The 27034-nt window shown below is 38.8% G+C and overlaps 2 protein-coding genes across 2 annotated transcripts; both read right to left on the bottom strand.

The window, feature by feature from the left end:
- Positions 1 to 1902: 1902 nt before the first annotated feature.
- On the bottom strand, positions 1903 to 26684 carry LOC148348321 (uncharacterized). Its single transcript, XM_088321956.1, has 8 exons — positions 26459 to 26684; positions 24461 to 24529; positions 23890 to 23970; positions 23673 to 23803; positions 21568 to 21682; positions 11191 to 13264; positions 10617 to 10705; positions 1903 to 8342 (listed from the first exon to the last, which is right to left on the bottom strand). The coding sequence occupies exons 2-8, from the start codon at positions 24503 to 24505 to the stop codon at positions 8259 to 8261; spliced, it is 2619 nt and encodes an 872-aa protein (XP_088178082.1). The 5' UTR covers positions 24506 to 24529; positions 26459 to 26684; the 3' UTR covers positions 1903 to 8258.
- On the bottom strand, positions 18576 to 19999 carry LOC148348322 (palmdelphin-like). The gene is made up of 3 exons (XM_088322840.1): positions 19967 to 19999; positions 19740 to 19863; positions 18576 to 19485 (listed from the first exon to the last, which is right to left on the bottom strand). Exons 1-3 carry the CDS (start codon positions 19997 to 19999, stop codon positions 18659 to 18661), a joined length of 984 nt encoding a protein of 327 aa, XP_088178966.1. The 3' UTR covers positions 18576 to 18658.
- Positions 26685 to 27034: the final 350 nt, after the last annotated feature.

Genomic DNA, 27034 nt, shown 5'->3' with positions numbered 1-27034 from the left:
ACCCCTGTTACATTTCCAATAGAACTTTACCCCAAAAAGGAAAAATTTGAAAATAAAAAAATGACTAATAAACTATTAATAGTACTGCTAGTGACCCGTATATTGCGTGATAGCAAAATAAATATTAATCTTCTTTAGTATATCCACCCAAAATATGTATAGTACAGTATACATTTTAAAAAATGTATATAAAAAAAGGTCATCATCTAACTCATTCCATAAATAAATAGCTTTTATTTAGTTTTTAGTTGGTGTTAACAGCATCTTTAAAACATGTTAAAGTATTTTACTTCATGACCGATTTTCTGATGGAAAAGTGCTTCAGATTTACTTTCTCTGGCTTCAGGTATGTGAATGATGTTTATTTAGGCACAGCACAAAAAACAGCATCAACCACTTATTAACAAGAGGGCACAACATTATATTTGCACAAAAAAACCCTGAAAAATACAATATTATTATACATAAACATGTGCTTAAAGGGAGCAGGCTGAAGCCGAAGCTTTTAAGACGTATTTAAAATTAAAATAAGAATAATAAAATTAGAAAACAAGGAAATGACATTTCAAACTTATAATAGTATCACTGGTGACTCATATAACATATAATACCCAAAATAATTCTTGATACATGAATCTTCTTTACTATATTTATCCAAAATACGTATTGTATATAAATTGTTTCTTAAATGAATGGCTTTTTGTGTAGCCCAATGCCTTTCAATGTTGTGCGAGAATACTGTCAGAACCAGAACAGGAGGAGAACCCAAATTTTCACACAAGCTTTTTTTGTCGGGAATGGGGCAGTCATGCGCGTGAACACAAACACCGTGATTCGGCGATCGCTGGGCGGAAGAAGTATGACAGAAGTCAGACAGGAAGCTGGGACAGATGGGATCAATACCAGACAGGATGGGACAGACAAGATCGATACCAGATATAAGAGCAGATACCGGACAGACGGGATCTATACCGGACATGACGGGACAGACAGGATTGATACCTGATACTGTAGCAAGATATCAGACAGGAAGAGACAGACATGATCGATACCAGACACTGGAACTGGAGTCGGATATCGAACAGGACGAGATAGACGGGATCGATACCCAATACTGGAGACTGGAGTCAGATATCAGACAAGATGAGATAGACAGGATACCAGACACTGGGGACTGGAGTCAGATATCAAACAGGACAAGATAGACGGGATCGATACCAGATAGGATTCACAACCAGGATCCCAGATAGAGTCAAAACTCACGTCTTGCGGGTGCAGAGGTTCATTGACGGATTGACAAGGAGTGAGTGAGAGCCCTGAGCTTAAATCGGAGAGAAGCCAATCAGGCAACAAGCCGCAGCTGGCGCCAAACGGGCGGGGCCAAGTGAAGGCAATGGGCAACCGTGACAAATCCTGGACCTTGAAGCTATGGATTCCTCTGAGATAAATAGTGTCCGCTATGTAAAGAATTAAACTGTTGAATATTTGATGGTAGTTGTATATCAATGTTGTATGTCAACATACTAGTCCACAATTTACTTTCCAAATCTAGGAGTCGATGAAATCCACTAAAGGTGACTTCCCTGAAAAAACAAAACAAAAAAAACCCCTCAACATCTATGGCTATTGACAGGACCTCCGTATGTAATGTGGGAATTAAAGAAATATCATAGATTACATATTTAAACCCAGCTTTATGAGATAGGGGCTTTTGTCAGTTTTTTTCCTGTTCTAAGATGGGATTACTTATTTGATCTTATTTAACGGAAAGGGAGAAATCTCTTCAAGCAGACTTCATGATCTAAGAACATGAAGAGAGAAACATTGCTGGCAGTACTTCGCCCTAATTTAAAACATTAATAATAATCTGTTTGAACATGTTCTAAGTAAAGTACAGCCACGTGATTTTTCAAATAGTTTTATTGTTGCACAAACGTTTTGCATGGACAATGAATGAATTTCCAGGCATTTCCCGGCAACCACATTGACAGAATATTCAAACAAGTGAATTTTGAGGTGGGCAGTGCTTAAAGGGATAGTGTGTAATATTAAGCGCCCCCCTAGTGGGAAAATAAGTTCATAATAATGACTGGCAAAATGAGCAAAAACACATGAACTATGATATAATTGTGAATTTCTAAAATATTTTTGGGTTCAGAAACCAGCAGTACATCTGGGATCCACCAGTAGATCGCAAAAAACGTAATGAGCACCCGTGATCCAACAGAATTAATCAATATCACAGTTTCTTAACAAAACTCAAGTTGTCCATCACTACCGGTATTTCCATTTTTATCCCTGAATTTGTTTACTTTTACAAATATTAAACAGTTATTCATACAAAATTAGTACAACTGTTATTAATGGTCGCAACTTTGTTGTTTGCAGGTTTATTTGAAGTGATACGATTGTCTAACAAGCATTTTCAAGCTGATGACTGACAAAATAAGCAAAAATACTATGACATAATGGTAAAAGGCTGGGTGAAAAAGGTAAAAGGAGCTTTTCGGTCGCTTTAAATGACCGTAGTTTGTATTCTTCCTTTTCCCTTTAAGCACTCATTTTCGGTTGCACGACACAATAGTGTTCAAATAATAGACACTGTCCCTTTAAACAGTTAACCAAGATAAAACATGAAGCAACACTTAAGCAAAAAAACAAAACAAAACACTAAGCCTGTTGTTTCAGTTCATGTTCTTAGAACAATAAAAACAAGAAATGAAAAACTGAACGTATCGCTTTAACGCTGCACCTTTATTGTTGATTAACAAGAAGTTAAAGGGACATATTATGAAAATATGACATTTTCATTCTGTGTACACAAATAGTATGTTTTCTGGAGTAAACGTGTCACTTCAAAAGTTTCTTTCTTAGTCAAATTTGTAACATTACAAATATTACTTCGTTCATAATTAAGACAAAGTCAACTCTATAGTATCAAATGCAGAGCTGCAATGCTGTCACCCTAAGCGATGAAAAAACATGCATAATATGTCTCCTTAAATTTAGCTTTTTGTCTTATTGATTGCTTTATTTAAATATATATATAAATATGCACACACATATATGTATTTGTTCTTTGACATTACAAAAATACATAGAAACGACATCATGGCACATTTCAGCAAACCCTTCGAACGACATTTTTGCTTATGTTAGACTTTATACCACCCGGGTTGGTCATATAGAGTAAAGTGACAATAATGTAAGATAGCAACATCAAAAATAGGTCAATATATAAGTTCCACATTTAAGGTATGAGCAGTGGTTAGAGCAAAGACTGATTTTAACAATACGCTTGTCGTACATTCACACACATTGAAGCCAAAGCGCCATGTAGTACAAAAGCCACATGACGAATGCTGGTTAAAAGGATTACAGTACTCCCAAGTGAAAGGATTTTCTTGCGCTGCAGGCTCAAAATTAATAGCCTAGCATGCAACTCCCCATAAACAACATTATTTTGAATTACCTGCAGGTAATAATCCCATTGGAAACGGAATATTGGATTTCTGGAGCAATCAGAAGTTTATATCCCTAAAGACAAACAAATAACCCTGAATTCAGAACATTTGCTAGTCTTCCAATTAAAAGGGCGACGTCAAAAAGACACAATTTCCGCATCTATCTTTTGACATTAAATAAAGGATGATTTTGCAGAGCTACCAAATACCATGAATGATTTGTAGTTTACCACGCCGCTTCATAGCAAATTCCGAAATACGCGTTTTCAAATAAAACAACAATCAAAACAAGAATCAAGCAATGCTAATTTAACTCCTAGAAAGACTATGTCCTTGGTTTCAATACAAATACATTTCCAGTCCATCTTTAAACAAAGACTATTATCTAGAGCACGGTTTCTCACACCTTTCCAGTATACAAGCTTCTTTAAAAATCAGCTCAAAATGATGTACCTATCATGAAAACTGCAGAACATCTAAGTATCCCCGAATGCTTAGAGGATTTTGTTTACATGATTGAATCAAACTAAAAACTAACTAGAACGAATGAAGATTCAAGGGCAGTCTCCATTAAAAAACAAATGACTAATTTAAGTAATTGAATACTGACAAGGCGGTGCAAGCCTAAACAAATCGATGTGTTTGCGTAAAATAAAGTCTAATCGCAAAAAGTGTCACGTCAGACTTATTTTTAAGGCCAATGACGTTGCAAAGAGATAACAACCAACACTACACTGCTTAAGTGCTGCATTTTACAGTTTACGATGGCAGTGGGTTCCGTACAAACACAAAGCACTGAATACAGCTTCCTGTGATCTACCAGTACTACATCTAGGATCCACCAGTAGATCGCGATCACTACCATTTGCATTCATTTAACATAACATGAGCTTCACTTAGCTGTCATCTACCAGTACTACATCTGGGATCCACCAGTAGCTCGCGATCACTGTAATAAGCACCCGTTCTCTAGAGGAATCAATCAATATGACAAGTTCTTAATAATTTTCAAGTTGTCCATCACTACCGGTATTTACATTTTTATCCCCAAATCCGTTTATTTTTTTTAACAAATATTAAACAGTTATTCATATGAATAAGTAAAATTGTGATCAATGGGTGCAACTTTGTTGTTTATAGTTTTCTTCAAGTGATAAAATTGTCTAATCTTTAATCTTTTCCCCAAAATCGGAAAACTCTACCCATTCTGAAATACCATTTTCAATATTTGGCAGCTCAGGTTTGATTCAAATCACTCACCAAATTCAACAAAGTACCATGCTTTATCCTCCTCTATACAAAAGTAAGCGGCATTGCTGCGTCTTGTGTGTCTACAACATTTTCTTGTACATGGCTAGCCAAAAGCATAGACTTACACTATACATGGATGGATACACACCGTATGAAACACCTGTGGCATTTTTGCTGTGGGGGCAAAAAACTAAACGGGAAATCAACCAATATACATGCAGATTTTTAGCAAATAATACGGATTTAATACGGTATTATTCGTCTCTAAACTACAGGTCCCACAGTGCCTTGGGGCATAAGAATATCGCAGATGAAGGAGACTACGTATGCCCACAAGCAATGAGGTTACTCGAGAACATATACATGCTATAGTAATCGGAAAATGAAAGGACTAAACCCACCATTGCAATCAAATCCTTGCAGTCCTATTAGGACTATTGTACGCGTTTAAATGACTCCACATATTCGGAATACGTGCAATATTCCATTTCCAATCGGATTATCGCCTGCATGTAAACAAACCCTCTATCTCTGCTTTCCTATCCAACAACAATTTACACTTCAAGGCTCTGGATTCCATTTCTCCCACACTAAGCTATCATTTACCTTTGAGACTTGAGCTGATGTACAATTATCAAACAATACAAACACAAAAGCTCATTAATAACGTGTGCTTGTTTTGATGCATCTTTACAATAAAGAGTAAATGATCCGAACCCCTGGAGCTTCGTTTACAAACACACTTTAAGAAAAACATGACCTGAAATTGATTTTTTGGGGTCAAAACACTGTATTCCGTATTGTTGAGGATTGTGGGAAGGTTTGACAAATATTGCTGACATGCCGATTTTAGCTCATTCATGTATACATGATTATTTTTAATATATGCTCCTGCTCCTCGCGATTAGGAAAACTTTGGCATACTTGGAGGAAAAATACATCTGACATGTGAGGCAAAACATGCTAAAATTCTGCAAGTTAGCATCCGGTAGTTTGAAAGCGTATAAAATGACGAGTCGGACCCAGTGACGTGCGTTGAGGTTTGTGTTAGATGTACAAATAAATAAACTAACATCTTATTCATCATGCGATTGGCAGAAGAAGAAAGCTATATTTAAACTGTAGCATATAAAAAAATGTTTTATTGTTTCACCTTTACTCCTAAATAAAGCCCACGAGCTGCTCATTTTAAATAAAAACATCAATAGATGGGTGATTTTTTTTTTTAGAAAAAATTCCATGCAAAGAGAAAAATATATTAATTGCTAATGCTATTACTGATTCTATTGTTTGGGGCTAAGGTGTGCTCAAATCAGAATCATCGATCTCACTATTGCCCTCTACCATAAGGCAAAAGAATTGCGTGCCTCACTCTACTCTGCAGACGCTCAGCACAGTAATACGTTACATACTAATTGTATTCATGATATAATATGAAAATTCAGCAATTTATAACAAGAAAATCCGTCGACTGTGAAGTTAAATGTAAACCGACTTTAGAGGGGAATACATAATAGCACAATTTATTCTACTCTGGATTTTATATTTCTATGAGGACAAGTGAGGCTATGATTAAACTGCCTCCCCTGACTGCATGTCACTGCTTGGGCTTAAGATTATATTGAAGTTGTGCAAAATGAAGTGAAAGGCAGTTGTGAAAATATTACTAGTGAAACCTTTTCTGTTTGTGTGCTTTTTTTGTCTTACCGATAGAGTTAATTCAGTGCTTAGTGAAATTACAGCGCCCCCCCAAAGAACTTTTTGTCATATTACCACACTTCAGGCCTCAAACGTAAAGCTACAAAACTGAAAATATTTTCCAAGAATTAGCATGTGAGAACCTAGTTCATGCAACATTCCATATTATATTTACAGCAACAAAAAAAATGAAAAGTAGGTGTTGCAAAAATACTGGAGAACACTTTAGACCACTGCAAACCTCCCAAAACATGGCCATCCTGTAAACGTTTGGCCCAAACAAGGAGAAAACTAATCAGAGAAGCAACCAAGAGGTACATGAACACATTGAATAGCCTGTAGGCATACACAGCTGAGGTGGGAAAATCTGTTCATGAGACAACTATTAGTTGTACTCTGCCTAAATCTGCATGAACCATAAATGGAAGAGAGTCAAGAAGAAAGCCCTTTCTGAAAGAATACCATAACAAGGCCTGTTTGGTTTTTGCAAAAGGTGCTCTGGTCAGATGAGACAAAAATTAAACTTTTTGGGCTGAATGCAAAGCGTTACGTTTTGCGTAAGCGTAAAACTGCACCTTTAAAACGCCATCCCTACTGTCAAACATGGTGGTGGCAGCATCATGCTCTGGGGTTGCTTTTCTCCAGCATAAACTTAGAGTTTATGTAAAGATGGATGGAGCCAAATACAGGGCAATTCTAGCAGACAATCCGTTGGAGCAAAAGACCTGAGAATGGGTTCCCCTACCAACAAGACATCAACCCTTAACATAAAGACAATTTACAAAGGAAATGTTTAAAACTAACAATATAAATATGTTAAAATTTCCAAGCCAAAGTCTAGACTGCAATCCTATAGAGCATTTGTGGAAAGATCTAAAAAATACTGTGCACAAAGGATCACCATCAAATCTTCAGGAACTTGAGCTATTTTGTAAGGAAAAATGGGCAAATATTTCCGTTTCAAGATGTGCAGAACTCATAGAGACATACCCAAAAAGACTTGTAGCTGTGACCACAGCAAAATGAAGTTGTTCTAAGTATTAACTAAATGGGAGGCAATATTTTTGCAACATGTACTTTTCATTTTTATCTATTTATCTATAGGTTTGAAGCTGGGCAGCACGGTGGAGCAGTGGTAAGCGCGTGTGCGGCGCAGTTCTGAGGTCATGAGAACGAACCTCCTGTGTGGAGTTTGCATGTTCACCCCGTGCTTCCGGTTTCCCAAAACATGCAAGTCAGGTTAATTGGCCGGTCCAAATTGTCCCTAGGTGAGACTGAGAGAGCGAATTGTCTGTCTCTGTATGCCCCGTGATTGGCTGTCAACCGGTTCAGGGTGTCCCCTGCAAACTGCCTCAAGACAGCTTGGATGGGCTCCAGCACCCCCGCAGCCCTACTGAGGATAAGCGATGCAGATAATGGATGGATGGAGGTTTGAAGCCTGAAATATAGCAATATGTCACATAATTCTCCGGTGGTTAATACTTTTGCAAGGTACTGTAACTGCACGACTTGTTAGCTTATAGCGCCTGGCACAGTTATCTTCTTCTTGTCTTCGCTCAACATATTTTAAAACTAACTCTTTACAAAGTAAATAAATAATGGCTTGAATAGAATTGCTTGTATGTTTTTCTCGACTCGACAAGTGGTCAAAAATTGCACACTGACTCTTACTGCTTGATTGTTTAAGCGCTCTGTTGACCATTGCCCCCCCAAAAAAAATGCAGCGGCAGACATTTTGCATTTCTATTGCAGCTTAAAGCAACACTCAAACATTGACTTCACAAAATCGGATGAATATTGGCAACACGGCACGGTGAAGGCTTGGATTGATGTCTCGTCCCCTTGTTAGTCGTTCTTGGTAAACTCGCCTGCTTCCCAACGAAGAGCCATGGCACTCTTGCGTCGTCCTGCGGTGAAGCCCTCTGGAAACTGACAAAACATTGTTTTCAAGATTCAGGACACCTCTGGTCGCTCACTAGTTAAGATGCTTTAAAACAGGAATGCCAAACTCTGTTTAGCTCGGGGCCATGTGGGCCGGACTAGTAGATTAAAGAGAAAGGAAGAGAGAGAAGAAAAATGAGAAAAAAGAGAAAGAGAGACACAAAAGAGAGGAGAGAAAGAGAGAAGACAAAGAGAGAAAGAGATAGATAAAAAGAGAGAGAGAAAGAGAAAGACACATAGAGAAAGAGAGAAGAGAATGGAAGAATGGAGAGAGAGAAAAATACATACAAAGAAAAAAAGAGAGAACAAGAGAAAAGGGGAGAAAAAGAGAAACACAAAGATAGAGATGAGAGAGAGCAAAGAGAGACAGAAAAAACAAGGAAAAATGAGAAAGAGAAAGACACAGGGAAAGAGAGAAACAAAGAACAGAGAGAGAGAAAAAGAAATACGGAGAAAGAAAGAGAGAGGGAGAGACAAGGGGATAAAAAGAGAAAAAGGAAGAGAGACACAAAAAGAGATGAGAAAGAGCAAAGAGAAACAGAAACAGACAAGGAAAAATAGAGCGGGTGAGAGAGAGAGAGAGAGAGAGAGAAAGAAAGGGAGAAAAGGAGAAAGAGAGAGACAGAAGAGAAGACAGAAAGAGAGAAAACAAAAAGAGAAACAGAGAAATAAAGAAAAAGACACATAGAGAAAGAGAGAGAAAGAGAAAGAATGTAGCGAAATAAAGGAAGAGATAAAGAAAGAAATACAGAGAAAGAGAGAGGGAGAATAAAAGGAAAGAAAAGAGAAACACAAAAACAGAAAGGGAGACACAAAGATAGAGATGAGAGAGAGCAAAGAGAAACAGAAAAGAGACAAGGGAAAAACAAGCAAAAGAGAGAGAGAAAGAAAGGAAGAAAAAGAGAAAGAGAGAAGACAATAAGAGAAACATAAGAGCAAGGAAATCTTCTCAGGTCATGACAATCATTGTGCTACTTTTTAAATCACAAATTTAAATTCTCAGTAACCGTCTCCTCACTCTATCTGCATCCACCCACTAACTCCACTGTACCAGCTCAAGTCGCGTCACACCAAAAATAGATACAATTTCATTTTCATTAAATGCATATTTTTTTATGTTAATATAGGCTCGGTGTCTTTGGAGGTAGAGCGCCCGCGTCATACCTAAGACTTACAACTTTGGTACCCATTGCCTCCCTGCTTGGCGCTCTACAATAGTCGTCGGAATTTGGGTTTTGGTCACCTATGACTCCCAATGAGAGGTGTTGCGACATATCAGTTGGTTTGAGCGATGGGGCTGGGAATCCCCTCCTCTGAATCAATCTCCCAGAAAGAGTCAAAAATGCAAGAATGTTAGTGAGTTCTTGACTCTTGCCACCCAGTATACATATAATGTATTAATTTATTCTATATACATTGTTAGGAATTAAATATTAGAAATGCACCTTTTACCAAATTGTTAGAATTAGTTGTCTGACTCCATTAACCAAACAGAACCTACATTCACCTAACAATGCGCGCTCGTTTCTTGATGGAAAAGGTGGACAAGAGACGGGCATTTCCACACGGGGGCAGATTTAATTTCTTAAACAATTTAACTAAGTGAACTCCATCAAATATGGCCGAATTAGTGTCGCTCGAGTCTCTGTCAAGCCTCCTCTCTCGATCTCTCGCTTTCTTCTCTCGGCCCCAGTCTTTTCCGCAAGCTGGTGTGCCGGCTCCTCCCATGTGCGGGCCAGGGAAGCGCCCATGTGGGCTCCACCACCTCGCCTCGATGTCTGGAAAAACTCAAAACAACACCGAGTGTTTCTACGTCATCAGGATCAGGGCCTTGTTCTCAAAACATCGCCTGCCGTCCTCCGTCAGAGTCCTGTTATCAAAATTCCCTAGTCAAAATATTCTGCATTTGGAACGACGTGACCTGTCATTGAACTGTAGCCTACTCTGTGAAAATCTTCATTGCACTCAATAAATGCAACTTGTATTCAATCGTATAAAATCCCTTATAGTCAAATGTATAAAATCCTTCAACGTATATTACACAAGTGAATGCGTACTATTTTGTCATTTCAATGTTTTTATATGGGGCACTGTGGGTTCGGAACGCTTTAGCTATGCATCGCCATACGTTTCTATCCCCTTCTATATGGCAATTTCACTTTGTGATCCTACTTCAGAATGGTTTAATGTTGTACCTCGGAGTTCTACTGTATGTAAAGGAATACATAGTCTTCATTTGTGTAAGCGTTTGCGATATCTTACTCTGTGATCGCAGGATAAAGTGGATCGGTCCATCTTGGGGGTTTTCATTGGCGATGAAGGCGACGACTTGCATGTCATTGGTAAAGAAGCTAAAAAAGTGGTAGAAATAAATAATAGGTTCATTTGCAGTGTTGGGTAGGGTTACTTTAACTGGATTACTTTCAATTACCTTTGGATTACTCTAATACCAAATATGCTAATAAAAGACAAAAGAAACTAAATATGAATAAAATGATGACTCACAACACGTGGTAAGCTTTCTCTCCTGGCTTTGATCTCTTTGATCTCCGGCAAAACGAACATAAAATGCGACAGAAACAAAATGAAAATAAATCCAAGCAGCTTGCCAACATCATTTTTGCCGTTCCATGTATTCCCTTACTCCCCAAGCCTGCACAAAATTTAGTCATTTTATTCATATTTAGTTTCTTTTGTCTTTTATTAGCATATTTGGTATTGGAGTAATCCAAAAGTAATTGAAAGTAATCCAGTTAAAGTAACCCTACCCAACCCTGTTCATTTGTACATAAAGTGGGAGTGTGATTCTTGCCGATTTACAGAATTATAGGTTTACCTGGATTATCGAGGGACAGAGTACCCAAGTTGTTCGAGAGCATCCTCTTCTCGTTGAACCTTCCTTTGCCATAAAGGTTGGCCCTCTCTTTTCTCAGCTCTTCCTCTCTTTGCTTCATCATCTGTATCTCTTCATCCACCAGAGACATTGTGCTTCTCGAACGTAGCTTGAAAAAAGGGTTGCTCATGAACATTTTCTCTTGGGGCTCACAGACTTTGTTGAGGGAGAAGTCCGAAGCGCTGCGGATAATCAGGTTGGAAGTCTCTAAAATTATGAGGTTGGAGCTATTGTCTTCGGAGCGCCATTCTCCGTGCCTGGGATTGGAATCGAATTCACAACTTGGGTCGAGGATGATGACGTTTGTGTCGTTTTTTAAAGGTTCCTTTGTTGGGGAGGAGGTGATGATGAAAGACGGGGTAAGCGGAGTGCTGACTGATCTTGGGATTCCCTGCGATGGGGTGAAGAACTGAGCGTCTGCAGACTTACCCATGCAGGACAGACCTCTTTCTTTTCGGAATTTCTCTTCTCTTTCCATTGACAAGCGAATCTCTCTTTCAACGGGGGTCTCAAAGTCATCATTTGGAGATCTGTAGCTGGAATCGTCCAAGCCGGAATCTTCCGAGCATGGGCTGAATTGAGTGTGAGTGTAATCCAGTGTCAAGCTTTCTAGATCTTGAGACTTCCTGTTTGTTCTATCGATGTTTCGGACCGGCGTGTACATGCAATTGTGGCTGCCGTGGAAATTGGGCTGCCTGGTTGTGGGTATGACAACCTTGTTTTGGGTTTGCTCTTCCATGGCCCGCCATTGTTTACGAGCCAGCTGAAAGTCGACGTGCTCGGTGCTGACATTCTCGCTGGTCGTCTCTTGTATCACGCAGAAGTCTTTAGGTAGCTTCCTGTTGGGATCATACGTATTTTGCAGGTTTTCTTCCAGAGTGCCTTGGTTATACCTGTCATCTTTCCCGTTTTCATTATCATCTTCAGAGATTTTGGAAAGGCCTTGGAGACTTATGGAGATGCATTTCACCTCTTGCGGCGGTGTTGAACAAGGCGAAGTATCCGGCTGTTCAATCAGTTCTTCGTTTTCTGGTACGTTAAGTTGGACTTCATTGTAGTGGTCGTTGCCTTGGTCCTCCGATTCAATCACTTCAACTTTCTGCACGAAAAGCTCTTGTGCACTTAAATGAAGGCTGTCCAGGTAAGAATCGTCATCCTCTTTGTTTATAGAAGAGGAAAATATTGTCCTCCATTTTTCGTCCGTCTCACTATCAGAAGACGCGGCTGCAATTTCAACCCTTAGGCACTCATCGGCTTCATCGGGGTCAAGATAACGGCAAGATTCGTTTGATACGTCTGACATAGCGTCTTCTGGAATATTCTGCTCTAGAATAATTTCCTCCGGAACTGGTGGTTCTGAAAGGTTTTCGATGAGTTCTGGGTCACCTTCGTACACCTCCAAGTTGTGAAAGTCGTCGCTGCAGTAATTGCTGTCATCTTCCTCATCAAGAAATTGTTCTAGATTGGGAGGTTCCTCCAGGCATATGTCTTGCTCCACTTCTGATGTTTCTTCAGCTTCAAGTGGCCTCAGTGGGTCGAAAACCTGTTCAAGCACACAGTTTTGTTCTGAATCCTGCTCTTGTATCTTAGTATGAGCTTCGTTTTCATAAAAGCTTTCAGCGCTAGACAGAGTGTCAGACACAGAAGAAGTGATGGACTCGTTCCTTTTGAGCTCGTCGTGTCCTTCCTCAAATGGGGCCGCTTCTTTTTTGTCATGGGTCAGTACTTCATCGCAAACCCCGGTCTCTGGGTTGCTGGGGGACTCATCTGCTGTGCTGGTCATCAGGTCAGACGAGAAGTTGCTAGAATTTAATTCATTGTTGAAAGCTGATGGGTCGAGATTATCACAAATTAGCTCCTCTTCTTGGTTTGAGTCAGCTTCAGTGACCTCCACGCTGTCCAGTTCTGGTAGCTCATCAGTTTCCATAGTGACGACGTCCAAGTCGTGATTCTCTGAACTTTGGTAACCTTTGTTTAGTTCTCGGCCATCTGAGTCTTTTGACTCCGAAGTAGCGTTCTGAATAAATTAGGAAGGGAATAGAAGTGGAAAAACAGTGAGTCAGACATTGTTCTCCAAGTGTAATTATGACTGTTTTAAAAAAAAGTTCTGTTCGAAAACAATTTGCACTGCAAGAACAGTACAATTGAGATCTTTGTCCACAGCCTTGGTTATTCTTTCGACCATGATTGTCTGTCTCGGGAGGCTTTGTGCCGAGCAGAGAAACATTCTTGGAAGGAGAGGGAGGCGATGGAGATGTTTGTTTGTGCGCCAGTGTATGGGTGCATATGTGTGGGTGTTTGTTGAGGAAAGAGTAAGGATGTTGCTGCAGCTTTATTATTTCATTTTGTTTAAGTGGGTTATCCAGCAGAAGACGAAAGTGTTCCCAAGCTTAAAGCAGCGGAATATGATGCATTAGGAGTCTGCTTATGTAACACCCAAGGACCGTGTCTGCCTCCCACACATGATCAGCGGGTCGCAGCGGATGTATTGTCGAGCGTTCATTTTTCCATTGCTGTCGTTCATTCTGAAGAATCGCTTTTAAAGATGCATTTATGCTAACTACAACAACATCGAGGCATTGAAACATAGTTTAAACTTTGGATGGAGTGACTCTGTATGACGTTGAAAAAGATAAATGTGTTAAAAAACAGTCATGTTATGTATAAGCTCGGAATGAACCAGAAAATGACACGGATTTGCGGGCAAAGACCTGAAACTTTGACTTTGCCTTCAAATCTAAAAATTTGATATTGTGGGTCAAAGAGTTGTTTTTTTGTACATTGGTTTGACTTGGATTTGTGATTCATAGATCTGAGAGATACATTTGTGAATGAAACATTTGAGACGTGACTTTGTACCTAATGACTTGGACTTGACTTGGACTTCAAACTTAAAGACAAACTTGACTTGGATTTGTGGGTCAAAGACTTGAAACTTGACTTGTTACCTAAATAGTCGGTCTTGATTTGGAGCTTAATACTTATGTTTTAACTTGCAGTTGTGGGCCAGAAGCTTAAATCTACTTGGACTCGTTTAAAAAAGACTGAAAGATGGACGTATACTTGTGGGTCAGAGACTTAGGATTTTAATTGGTCTTTGAACTTTAAGACATTTACTTTTTTTTAGAGCTGTATGTCAAAGACTTGAGACTGGACTTGGTACCAAAAACAGAAGTTGGACATGAAACAGAGACACCTTTACATGGACTTGTGTGTCAAAGACTTGAGTTGGTACCTAAATATTTGGACTTGACTTTGAGCTTAAACTCTGACTTGTTGATCAAAGAGTTAGGAAGATAATTTAACTTTAAACTTTAACTTGAGGCTTAGAATGAACTTTGAGCTGTGGGTCTACGCCTTGAGACTTGACTTCAAATCTAAATAGAATACTTGAACTCAAAATTTACTTGGATTTACTGGTCTAATATTTGACTTAGTACTAAGTACTTGGTCCGGACTAGGAGTTTAAAGACTGGTACTTCACTTGGAGCTGTAGGCCACAATTCCTAAATCTACTCAACTTGTCCACCAAAGACCCAAAAATTGATTTGGGCGTCAAAGAGATAGGAATTTAATTTGATTAAAAAAGACTTAAAGACTTGTAAAAGACAGTGGACCTTGACTTGGTAACTAAATACTTGGACTTGACTTGGATCTTAAACACTGGAACTTCACTTGAAGTTGTGAGCCTAAAACGTGAATCTTCTCGGACTTGAAGACCAGAAATAAGGTTGGACTTTCGAGTTGGATTGGACTTTAAACTTCAATAGAGGATGTTCCAAAAGTCTTGGGTACATTTTGACATTGAATATCTCGGAAACGGGCAGCATGGCGGCGCAGTTGTTAGTGCGTGTGCGGCACAGTTCTAAGGTCATGAGATCGAACATCCTGTGTGGCGTTTGCATGTTCACGCTTGCGTCGGTTTCCACGGGCACTCCGGTTTCCTCCCACATTCCAAAAACATGCATGTCAGGTGAATTGGCCGGTCCGAATTCTGCCCTAGGTGTGAATGAGTTTACGAACTGTCTGTCCGTGTGTGCCCTGCGACTGGCTGGCAACCAGTTCAGGGTGTCTCCTACCCACTGCCCGAAGATAGCGGGGATTGGCTCCAGCACCCCCGCGACCCTACTGAGGATAAGCGGTGCAGATAATGGATGGATGGATGGATAGAAGGATGGATGAATATCTTGGAAACTATTAAGTATATAGAAAGAAATCTGGTAAATTCAGAGAGCTTTTAATCTCAATTTTCACTTGGACTGTTCAAAGGTATGTTCAATATGAGGATCATTTGTCACATGACACACATAAAGCCAAACACATCACAGCATTGCACTGTTAATGGTTGTAACAGCTTATGTTATTAGTCCCATACTGTCTTGTGCTATGTCAAAGAAAGCTGTCTATGACTTGGACTTATGGGGCAAATACTTGAGTCTTAACTTGGTGTTTGGACTTTTGCTCCTCTTAACCATGTTGGTACTGATCAAAGACTGTTAGTTTAGAAACGATTTGGAAAAGTCACGTCAGTTAATGGTGTGAATGTAAGTGTGAATGTGTCTATTTGTTCCTTGTGATTCTCCCTCTCACCTAAAGTCCTCTGGGATGGGCTCTAGAACCTCAATCTGTCCCTCCTCAACCCATCCACTGAACTCAATATTACAAGTCACACATGACAACCCAAGTCTCTCCAAGATGAAGGGGAACTTTAAATGTGTTCCTTGCACACTAAAACAAGAAAAAAGCTACAAGGACACATGCGTGTAACAGACTTGAGTTGCCATGGTAACCATTAGCAGCGACACTCGGCACACTGCCACCTCCTCTGCCACCCACTCGCCAACTCATCAGTGGTCAGGCTGCCATCACAATTTGGCGCCTTAAGACCAGAAGGAATAAGAAAAAACACTAGCTAAATTCCATTTGTACCGCTGACTAAGTATATAGGTACCTGTCGATACCAGGATTTCAAAATACTTGGAGCGGTCAATGATGGAAGTATCGATCACCCAATGGTTGTTCAGGAATTATAAATTGAGAAAATAAATAAAAAGTATTCCAGCAAATTGTAATACAACAACATTTAAAGTGTCTTATTTATATATACACACATATACATAACAGTATCGGTCCAAAAAGTGACAACCAACCTTGTTATTGCTCTATTATTCCATTGCACTATTATTACAACTTAGGCCAATTTCCAAGCACTACCTTGTAAATGATTGGCCAATTTATCCTTATCAGTCTCTTATGTTATTTTTCTCCCTCTAAAGTTTTTATCACATGTTTACCCTGGAGTGCCATGTCTAATCTCATTGTATACAATGTTTCACCGCATTGATGTCAATGATCACAAAGACAATTCAATTGTTGCGATAAAAACTGATTTAGCCCTTCAATTTATTTAGTTTTACCTGTTATTTACAATATTATCAATGAGTTCTTGCATTTTTTTGCACCTGTAAATCCAGTCATTGCAGAGAACACTCTTACATTCCACTCACACACACAGCCTGCGACAGCACATAATCGATCATCTGCAAAAAAAATAAGAAAAATGACGGGAGTCTTCACGAGCTGCAAACTCAACGCCGTTTCTCTTTATGCAAAAATAAACCGTACCAAAGTTTTTGGTTGTTTTCTTCTAGATTGCATTGATGGACCTTACCTGAGAGAGTGGCTGGCAGTCTGGCGCACAAGACTCAGCTCTGTTTCTAAGAGCAGCATCACACTAACTGTTCTGCCCGGCTTGCAGAATCAGCCATTGGACGGCTACAGAAATGGGTGTAGGGCAGGGGACCAATAATCGGGCTTCCATTAATCAGCACCAGGAAGACCGTTTTTTTCTCAAACACAAGCACTCACACTTTTTGTCGTTTAAAATTGTTATTTAATGACACAATTGCCGTCAATTATAATCAGTGGGAATTTGGATACATCATTGATACGGGGAAGCTGCTTTAAAAGGTTAGAGATAAGACAACTGTGACTTGATATTGTGTTAAGCTTTGAATCAATCAAAACTTAGAGTGTTAGTCACCCCTTACCTGTCAACATCAGCTAATTGACCCCCATATTAAAAATTGTCATTCCCCTTATTAAACGCTAATAAACCTTAAAGACAATGCCGCACCTATTTACTCAAAACACGACACACTATGTAAAATGCCGCGACAATATTAGCAATCTACGATGTTGTCATTTGTTAACTGTGAGCTAGACGATCTGGATTAGAGCTGAAATTGGCAAAACGAAACCAGCCTAATAAAAAAACCTAGATAAAAAAAGTTGATAAAATCCTGTACAAATTTTTATTTTATCGTGTACACAATTTGAAGTGAGCAAAAAAATTAAAAAAAAATTAATCAGAACAAGTCAAGTCAAGTCAAGTCATTTTATTTGTATAGCCCTTAATCACAAAGAGTCTCAAAGGGCTGCACAGGTTATTGCACAGACTATTATTACAGACTATCATTACACCATCCCCTGATCTGAAACCAACATGAGGGCAAGGAAAAACTCAAAAACCTCAACATGAGGAAAATGAACAATTCCTCTCACCCAGATTTTGTGTGTGACACATGATATGTTTCTCTTAAAATACTCACAAAAGTTTAAAAAAAATCAATTAACTAACACATTTCAGGGTTATTTCGCTCTTCTTTTCGGATTTTTGATTCTTTAAAGGGACACTGTCGAATTATTTACCACCATTTGTGACTGTTTAAAGGCAAGTGCTACGTGGCACAACGAAGAATAAAATCTAAAGACTAAAAGTGACAAAATCGCACCCTTTTTCTTCTTATTTTTTCCACAGAGATTTTGGTTTTTGAAGGTATCCGTAGCTGCCGGATGGGTGACAATCATGTCAGCTCCCTCTAGGTTAGTCTCATGTTTTCTTAAATTATAAAAATGTTTCGACCTAAAAATGCCCTTTCATAATATAGTTAATGCATTTTTGCTTATTATTTAATTTAATATTCTTTCTTTTTATCACAACTAGGCACTAAATAATAAACAATGTCCTTTAAACCCTAAAATTGTTAGGCTGTGATACACTGTTTCACAATTAGAGGGCGCCAAACTGGGGAGATTGGCAGGAGAGCACCAACCTGCACCTAATTTGTCCTTAAACCTGCTCTTCATTACTATTATTGCTCTCCATATTGACTGTGCCTGACAGCAGAGGTTGTCATCGTCTTTGTCATTGCCACAGCAACGTCATGTCAGATTTGTTTTTGGTTAGGGCCCTTTGTTCGCTGTTTTGAGACCACTTGTTTATTTTGGTTTGTCACTTTGTCATCAAACATTTTTTAAGCCTGCTTCCCGGCATATGGTCCCACTCGTGAATCATTACGCTATAAAGCTTTATGTTCATGCACATACGGTTTCTAGATCACTTTTGTGTTTACAATTGTCTTTTATTTCCCGGCTTATGCATAAACGTTGGCCTGTGAAGACACAAATGATTCCAGGTTGTGTTGTTATCGTCACAATTGTAGCCTTTTGTTAGTCGAGGTTGGAACACTTTGCTCTTGTATCCTTCAGGGTGGTAAGATATAGGCTCTTCGTTGTTATCTGTTTCTACAGAACCAACTTCTTCCTCATCTTCACTGCATCCCACGGTAAGCAGTTCTGCTTGGTAGTCGAGTAAGTCCTGATCCGAGGCATTTTCATAGCCCATAAAAATCATGGTGATAGGTGTTGAGTCCAGTTGATTGTTGAAAGAGGTAAAACTCTGTACTTTTGAAACTGTTTTAGTGTTGTCGGAACCCTCCACCCGGGAATTAAGTTTAGGGTTAGCTACTACTAAGCGACTGTCTTCTAACTCTGTACAAATGAGCTCTGAAGGTGGTGTTTTTTCCTCCGGTCTGACTTTGACCGTGGAAAGAGTTCTTTGGCTTTTCGGCAGCACTCGATTTGAAGTCTTTGGTCTGCTCGTGCCAGAATACGAAGTTGAGTACACGGGTTGATGGTACTGCAGATTTCGAGGTACATTCTCATCTGTGGCCTGTCGCAGAAGCTCATCGACCTGCGCAGGCGTCATTTTGCCGTCTACACCAGGAGACGTCGATCCTCCATCGGGTTTTAAAGCGTATATAGATTTTCTTCCATCATCGTACACCTTAAAGCCTTTCTCCTGGATGTTTTCAGGACTGATGGTTGCTGTAGAGACCACTTGACTTGTTCCTGTTTTTTTATCATGCTCCACGCTGATCTCCAATGCAAATGTTGCTGCAAACCCAACAAAATAAGGGTCTTAGATTTTCTTTAATTGGAGTCCTAGTAGAATTGTATGGTCTTAAAAACTGCAAAACTAAGCTATAACTGATCCTAGGTAACATAGGATGGATAGGTAAGCCAATTACTGCAAGTTCATGATCAATTTAAACAAAAAATGTGATTGCTCAGAAAAACATTGAGCCAGGTATTTCATTTAAATTATGTATACTTCTCACACACATCTATTCTTGTATTTGACCTTTTACCATTTTGGGGTTTCAGATTGTATGCTGATGTCGTCGGAGGGACTAATGGAGTTTCTGGGGTCTGTAATGAAACAGGTTGGGTCGTATCTGAGAAAGAAATGAAATTATCATCTGAAAAAGAGAACTATCTTAAATAAAGTAATTTATTGAATATATTTCGCTGCAAAATCACAGCTTCATGCAGAGATCATGAAGATTTTCTTTCAGTTACAGTTCATAGTAATTACTGTATACAAGCTGTATACAAGTTTCTCGTTCATAGCTTTTGTTACTGAATTTGGATCACTTCAAGGCTCTTCATGATTTTCCCACCTTTAATTACTTGGTGGAAGCTCCACCGACTGTTTTAGTAGGTATTCAATAGCACATTATTTACAAAGAAACATTTCCAGCAATTCATTTTATATTAGTCAATACTAAACACTATGAGGAGGAAAAAACTCAAATCATGCTTTTTTTCATGTAGCTGAACTTTTAAATGACTAAATTATGGTCCTTAAAGCGGGCTGCATGGCGGCTGAGTGGTTAGCATGTCCACGGCACAGTTCTGAGGTCATGGGATCAAATCCAGCTACCAGCCTTCCGGTGCGGAGTGTGCATGTTCTCCCCATGCTTGTGTGGGTTTCTTCTGGGCACTTCGGTTCCCTCCCACATTCCAAAAACATGCATGTCAGGTTACTTGGCCGATTCAAATTGGCGCTAGATGTAAATGAGTGAGTTAGTTGTCTGTCTTTGTGTGCCCTGCGACCGGGTGGAAACCAATTCAGGGTGTCCCCTGCCCACTGCCCGAAGATAGCTGGGATGGGCTCCAGCACCCCCGCGACCCTACTGAGGATAAGCATTGCAAATGATGGATGGATGATAGAGTATATAAGGCAATTGTGCATATGTTAGTTGATAACAATTTCAAATGCTATATTAATGCTACTTTTGATCATTTTTCATCTCAAATCTCCAATTATGATGTTATCGATAAACAAATCAAGCATCCATATAACACAACCAACAAAAGGAGCTCATTTACCTGTAGAGAAGTCCGCACGTAACGCCTAAATTTGAAGACAGAGTACTTGTATATTAAAATAACGTGTCCGTTAAAAGTATTTTCCAAAAAGGTTTATGCAAAGCAATACTGAGGTTGCGTGCCAGCCAACGCCACTCTCTTTCAATCCAGGCAACCATCAGAAAGTCAAGTTAGTCTTTGTTCACAACACACCAGATGTCGACATTCTGTTCAATGGTACGGTTGTAAATAACTGCATCAAGAAGACAAAAATCACACTTTTTGATATCATAAAAACCCACAACGTATTGTCTAGATTGCTTATTGGTTTTGCTTATTGTATTAGTCATGGCATCCCACAGGGATCAACACTTGAACCACTTTCTGTTGGTAAACAGATGAAACATAACTTCAAACATCAAATATCTACCGTAAAGCACTTTGGTACCCCGAAAGAATTGTTGTGAAGGGCTGTATATAATATATTTACAGGTACATTTACAAATAAAGCAAACACAAATCTCCACTTCATTCATGCCAAACTTCGCCAAAAGCCGAGACACTCAGCATCACAATAACCCACTGCTAATTATTCATCAAACCAGTTAAATGATTGATGTAAAGAAACAGTCCCTCTCAGAATGTCAAGCAATTTCCATTCAACAGCCAGAGAAAATCCAATTGATGTTTTTGTTAGACTTCACCTTCTCGCCTTAAGATTAATAAAATGTGGTTAGTGCCTCTCAGTTAACATTCCACTGCAGCACAATGAAGGTAAGCAAGCAATTAAAGCCACAGACTCATTGTTTTACTTTTGCAGCCTACCTTAATAATGTCCTCGGGTGTCCTCTCCACCTCTTTTAATCGCTTCAGAACAAATTCCTCATTGGCGGAGATGTTTAGCTCCTCCGTTTCCAGAGCTTCTATTTCCTTTTCCATCCTGATGAATAAAACAACGAAGGTCTTAATAACATCCCACGAGAATCTTAAAGACTAATTTGTTTTTTGATAGACTACTTTGCTCTTTTAACTAGAGAAACACTTTTGTTTAAAAGGGTTTTATGATTTTATACATTCAGAAGTTAGATTTTTAATAAAGCCATTTTATGTAAAGAAGAAGAGGATATAGTATGTTGCAGATCCAGTAGAGATGCCGTCTGATTTAGGTCATGTCTCTAAGGGCATTGTGGTTGGGTGTCGGGCTATTTATCTTTTTGCGACATTTACTTTAATGTAGGCAAGGTTGGTACGAAATATTAGACCAATCTTCTTTGTCTCGATAGGTCACATGACATGGTTCCGATAATCTTAGTAGCAATTGATTGGTGGCTTTTGTAGTGTACTGTAATGGATAGCAAAAGTTGGTCAGGAAATCGGACACACTGGCTGGAGATGAAAGAAGGCTTCATTGACTCAGCTCAAGTGAGTCAGAAGTACATTTTATTTCTAGTGAAAATGATACCATAAAGGTTTTACGATCTATCAGAATAAAAGGGCTTATTATGTTTTCTCTTTCACCTAAGACCATTTGTTTTAGGTTTCAAGACACTTTTCCCCTTGAATTGTCAGCACCCCTCAACCCGGAGAAAGGCAAGAAGACTACACTGGTCAGTGGATGTGCAGAGATTCTGAGACCCCGCTTGGCACTAGAATTTTAGCAAAACTGGAAAGGAGAGGTCAGAACCTCAAAAGACTATAGCAAACGGTCTTCTTATCAAACCACCAATGATAATCACTACAAATGTTTAGCTCTTAGCTCACTTTCTTGTAGGGCTGCAACAACAAATCAAAAAAAATGTTCAAAATTGATAAAAATTGAATACTAAAAGCATTGGCAACTTATTACCGAAACAATTTGTCGGGTTGTGCAATTTATGAACCACTAAGCGCGTTGATCAAAGCAAATGGATCTCACAGTGAAGTAGTAAAGTTGTGGTAAAACTTTGATCCAGCAAAGGACACCTTAAGAGCGTTTTTTTAAAAGTATCTTACTTTTTTCAAAATAATTTATTAATAATAATAATAATAATAATAATTTCCTTTGTATTGTCATTCTTTGTAACAATGTACATAGAACGAAATGTCGATACACCTGACCCGTTGTAGCGAGCCGATGCAGCCGCAGCCAACAGAGGGCGCCGCCATTTTACCAATGTTATAAGTCTTAGGTATGACTATTACTGAACATTGCATAATTGAAAGCAGAATTGGCACGAAACCTTCAAACACTATAAAGATAACAAAGGAACAAATAGTGCTGCAGAAATACAGAGATGAAAAAAAGAACATAAAGTAATCAAATATATAAAGTAAAAAGAAAAATAATAATGATGACCTTTTTATCTCAACACAAGGGGAAGCCTTTTAAGCATATTGTATATTATTAGGAGATTTGAAATGTTATTTATATATATATAGATTTAACCCAAAAATCGAATTCGTTAACACGTTTTAAAAGGCAGCTTACATTTTTAAGATTTTGGGCAAATAAAAAGTTTGTTACACATAAAATTGATTGCACTTTCCTTGTTATTGTTTCATGTAAGTCTAAATGTGAAATCTTTGGATCAAGTGGTAGGAAAAGAATATCTAGAGGTGCATAGCATATATTTGTATGTATCTTTGTACATGGTTAAGTTTTTTGTCACACACTGTTTTTATTGTTTTATATTATAAAATATTCTGTTGTGTTGTGCACTAGTTTTTCTATCTGTCAACTACTTCAATATTTAAAGTTTGGAGGAACTTAAAAATGTGTTTTTAAAAAATCCGATTAATCAATTAATAGGAAGAATATTTGACCGATTCATCGAAAAAAATATTAATTAGTTGCAGCCCCGCTTCCTGGCATATAGTTTTAGGAGAATCTTTATTTTGCATTCACCATAGTAAAGTGTGCGATACTCTAATAATAACCAACCCGCCGTTACCTGTCAATGTTGCTCTGTAACTGATCACTCTGTTGCTGTTCATTCTGTGCTTGAAGCCTCATTGCTTCCTGCTCCTCCTCGGTTTGCTGACTCAAACCATCCATCAGCCATTGCTCCCTCAAGGCTTTCTTCTGTTGATGAAATACATTATCTTTGAACACCTAATGTAAGGCTCAATCTTCAAGATTGTATCTACCGCTCTGTTACTAAATCTTACCTTTATGTATTGGAGTTTTAGTTTTTCTTCTTCTATCTGTCTTCTTTTCTGGGTAATACATTCCTGGACTCTCCTTTTGTCCTGTCGAGTAAAGTTTTTACACCTGTTGTACATTTGTCAGGTCAAAGGCTTCAACCTTGAGGTGACAGCCATAAATAACCCCAAAAAGCAACAGATTTCAACACCTTACCAATAACTAACTTCAGTGTATGCTCTAATTTTTGGATTTTTAAGTCCTTAAACTGTTACTGCTATTCAGTTTTTGTGTCAGTGATGCTAAGGACATTGGTGGGAAACTGTAGCCTTATAATAGCTTCAGATTCAGTATCTGTTCAACACTACGCTTGTTACCAGTGAAAGGAGATCTCTTTAATTTTGTCTCCAAGTATTTATAGGCCCCTCTGACATTGACCGTGTCAAAGATAGTGGTGTCTGTGACTAAAGGTGGGTGAACCGTGAAGATCTCGACACAGCAGTGCTAACTGACTGGAACTGACAAAACACTGAAGTGCACCGGCTGCTTTAATTACGTACATTCTTTATACCGTACATAAAATAATAACGTTTCTACCGTGATAGCTTGGAGACGTTCTTTCAGCAAATCTGTTTCCTCCATGATGGCTTCAATACAATGATTTATCTGTAAGAGAATTTCAAATTAATGATGGTTAGGTACTGATTTGAAGTTTTTGATTTGTGTGTCTTTTGTCAAGGACACTATTTGTTTTTGCCTTGCTCGGTCACTCAGGCTTTTTCTTGTCTTTCTTTCCCCTGAAGGTCAATAAGTTGTTGTTGGCTATCCAAGCAGGTAGGATTTGGAAAAATATCAAAAGCTTGCCAAGAGAACAGCAAGTGCTTGTAGTATTTCTGTCAGAGCAGAATCACAGATGCCATTTGCGAAAGCTCCACGCCTGGATAAACTACATGTGGAGTTTCTTAGAACAGCAGTCCTTAAAAACAGAAATATTCCCAGACTTTCATTGCTCTGTGATTCTCTTTCCATTGACAGAGAAAGGTAAAATCAATTGCATTGGATATTTCATATGCTGATGTTGAGGAGAGGATTTTGCTGTCTGGTGCCGGATGAGCCGAAAACCAGGCAGGCGAAGCAAACATAGCGTGATAAACAAACCCCTTCTGACTAAGGAGCCGATTAAAAGGGTCTGGGTCTGCCTGGATTTACGCAACACATCCCATCATAGCTTTGGAGAGCCTGTTGAATAGTTCTTACTCCCTTTATGGGATTCATGCAAACATTCTCGAATTGTAATTTATGAGCGTAAATGATAGTATATATAAACAGCCTTGACCTTGAACAAATTTGCTTTGCTCAAGAGATTTGTTATAAATTTAAAAGTTTGGGTTAATGGTTTGGCAGGATTACCCCCCAATATGTAGACACAGAATGAATAGCTAGTGTTTACTGCGATATGATGTTCCTTAATATTGAATCTGCAGTAATTGACATAATATATTTTAATGAAACATCCATATACTGTGCTAAATAGAGCGAACCTTCTTAAGAATGAAAGAGAATAGTAGTTGTTGATGGTAAAGGTCATGCCGCTGTTTGCTTGTCCACCTGTTGGCACCACGGCAGTTTGATCCACCGGGCTAAAAATAATCCTGCTAGCATTGAGTCCGAACTAAGAGAGAATATCAACAAGAATCAAAACATGTAAAATCTTTATCGTCCTGTCAGCACAATTTATCAAATGTCTACTTTTAATAGAACTTTGGAACTGATACTTGTTTGTTCCTTAAGTGTGACATAAACCAATTAAATCCAATGATTAATTACATGCTCTTTCTTTGGTAATCTGTGAAGAAAGTTTGAGTAAAGGTGAGCGTATTTTTATCCCTTGGTGACCTGTCCGTGATCTTGGGCAGACTGTGATACGTGACCCCAATACCTGTCTGCCTCACCATTCAGACAAGGTCCTCCTGATTTGTAATCTCCGCCGTCCTCTCCTTAATCTGATCTGTGATGGATTAACTGCTCACTCATTAGCTGGCCAGCAGTTATTGACCAACAAGTTCTCAAGTACAAGTCTACCTCCCATGGTCCAAAACAAGAATGCTACTTAGTATCAGTGCAGGTATGCAAGTATAGAAGACATTTGACGGATTTAGAGGGATTTCTCAGACGTTTTTTGATCATGGATTACAAGCAGGAACTACTTTCTCCTTATCATTTAGGTGTGCTTAAAGATACCTACCTTGTAGGACGGTAGGATTGTATCTTTGCATTTGATTATTATTCTGATATTAGAAATTTTGCTGCAAAAGGGGTTGGATTTTCTGGTGTCCTCTCACAAGGATCAGGTCTGAAGACATTTAATTACAAACTTTAACATTATTATTGCTATAGGAATGTAACAATTACTCTGATCATCGGAACCTTCGAGAGATTTTGCAAAACATGACATCTATAAAAAAGAATACCAGACAATCAATAGACCCTCAGGCCTCAATTCCGAGCCCCAACTAAAACATAGTCGCGTTCCAGTTGTGCAGAAAATAAATAACTTGAAAGTTACGGTACCAAGAAAATCTTATGTTCACTCACCCAATGTTTTTCTCGTCCTTGGTTTAAAGAAGTTACTCGTAAAGCACATTCAACATCATTACAGTGTCTTGGATTGTGTTGAGGAGATTGTGTAGGCAGGCAGCTCGGAAGGCAACCCCACCTCCCTCCCTCTCGCTCTCTCTCAGATTCTCACTCGCTCACTCTCTCAAACCAAATACACTTAACAGGAATACTCAAATAAGCTATTATAACCCAGGCCAAAATGTGTAATGTCCAAAATTTAATATTCTAATTCCCCATTTAAATCTATTATGCAAAAAGAAAGGACATTCTCTGCTGTTGCAGAAAACCATGTCCCACTTTCCAGCAATACACGAATGGGTTTTTGTTACCATAGCAACAATTCCCACTCAAATTTGTACAAGATTACCAGCCAATGCACGGAGGAGGAACTGACTCAAACTGTTGGTCTTCAGAATGGCATCCTGAAGAGTGATCGACTTACATGTCTTCAGTGGTTGACATTTGGGAAATGTATAACGTGTTGTTATGGTTTCTCACATATTTATCAACAGGCTTGGAGAGTTACAGAATGCGTTTAACAATGTTACGTAA

Source organism: Urocampus carinirostris, chromosome 18 (assembly GCF_059441175.1).
Source record: "Urocampus carinirostris isolate Australia breed hairy pipefish chromosome 18, RoL_Ucar_1.0, whole genome shotgun sequence".
NCBI lineage: Eukaryota > Metazoa > Chordata > Actinopteri > Syngnathiformes > Syngnathidae > Urocampus > Urocampus carinirostris.
The sequence above is the reverse complement of the archived record's forward strand: the minus strand, read 5'-3'. Positions and strand labels throughout refer to the sequence as shown.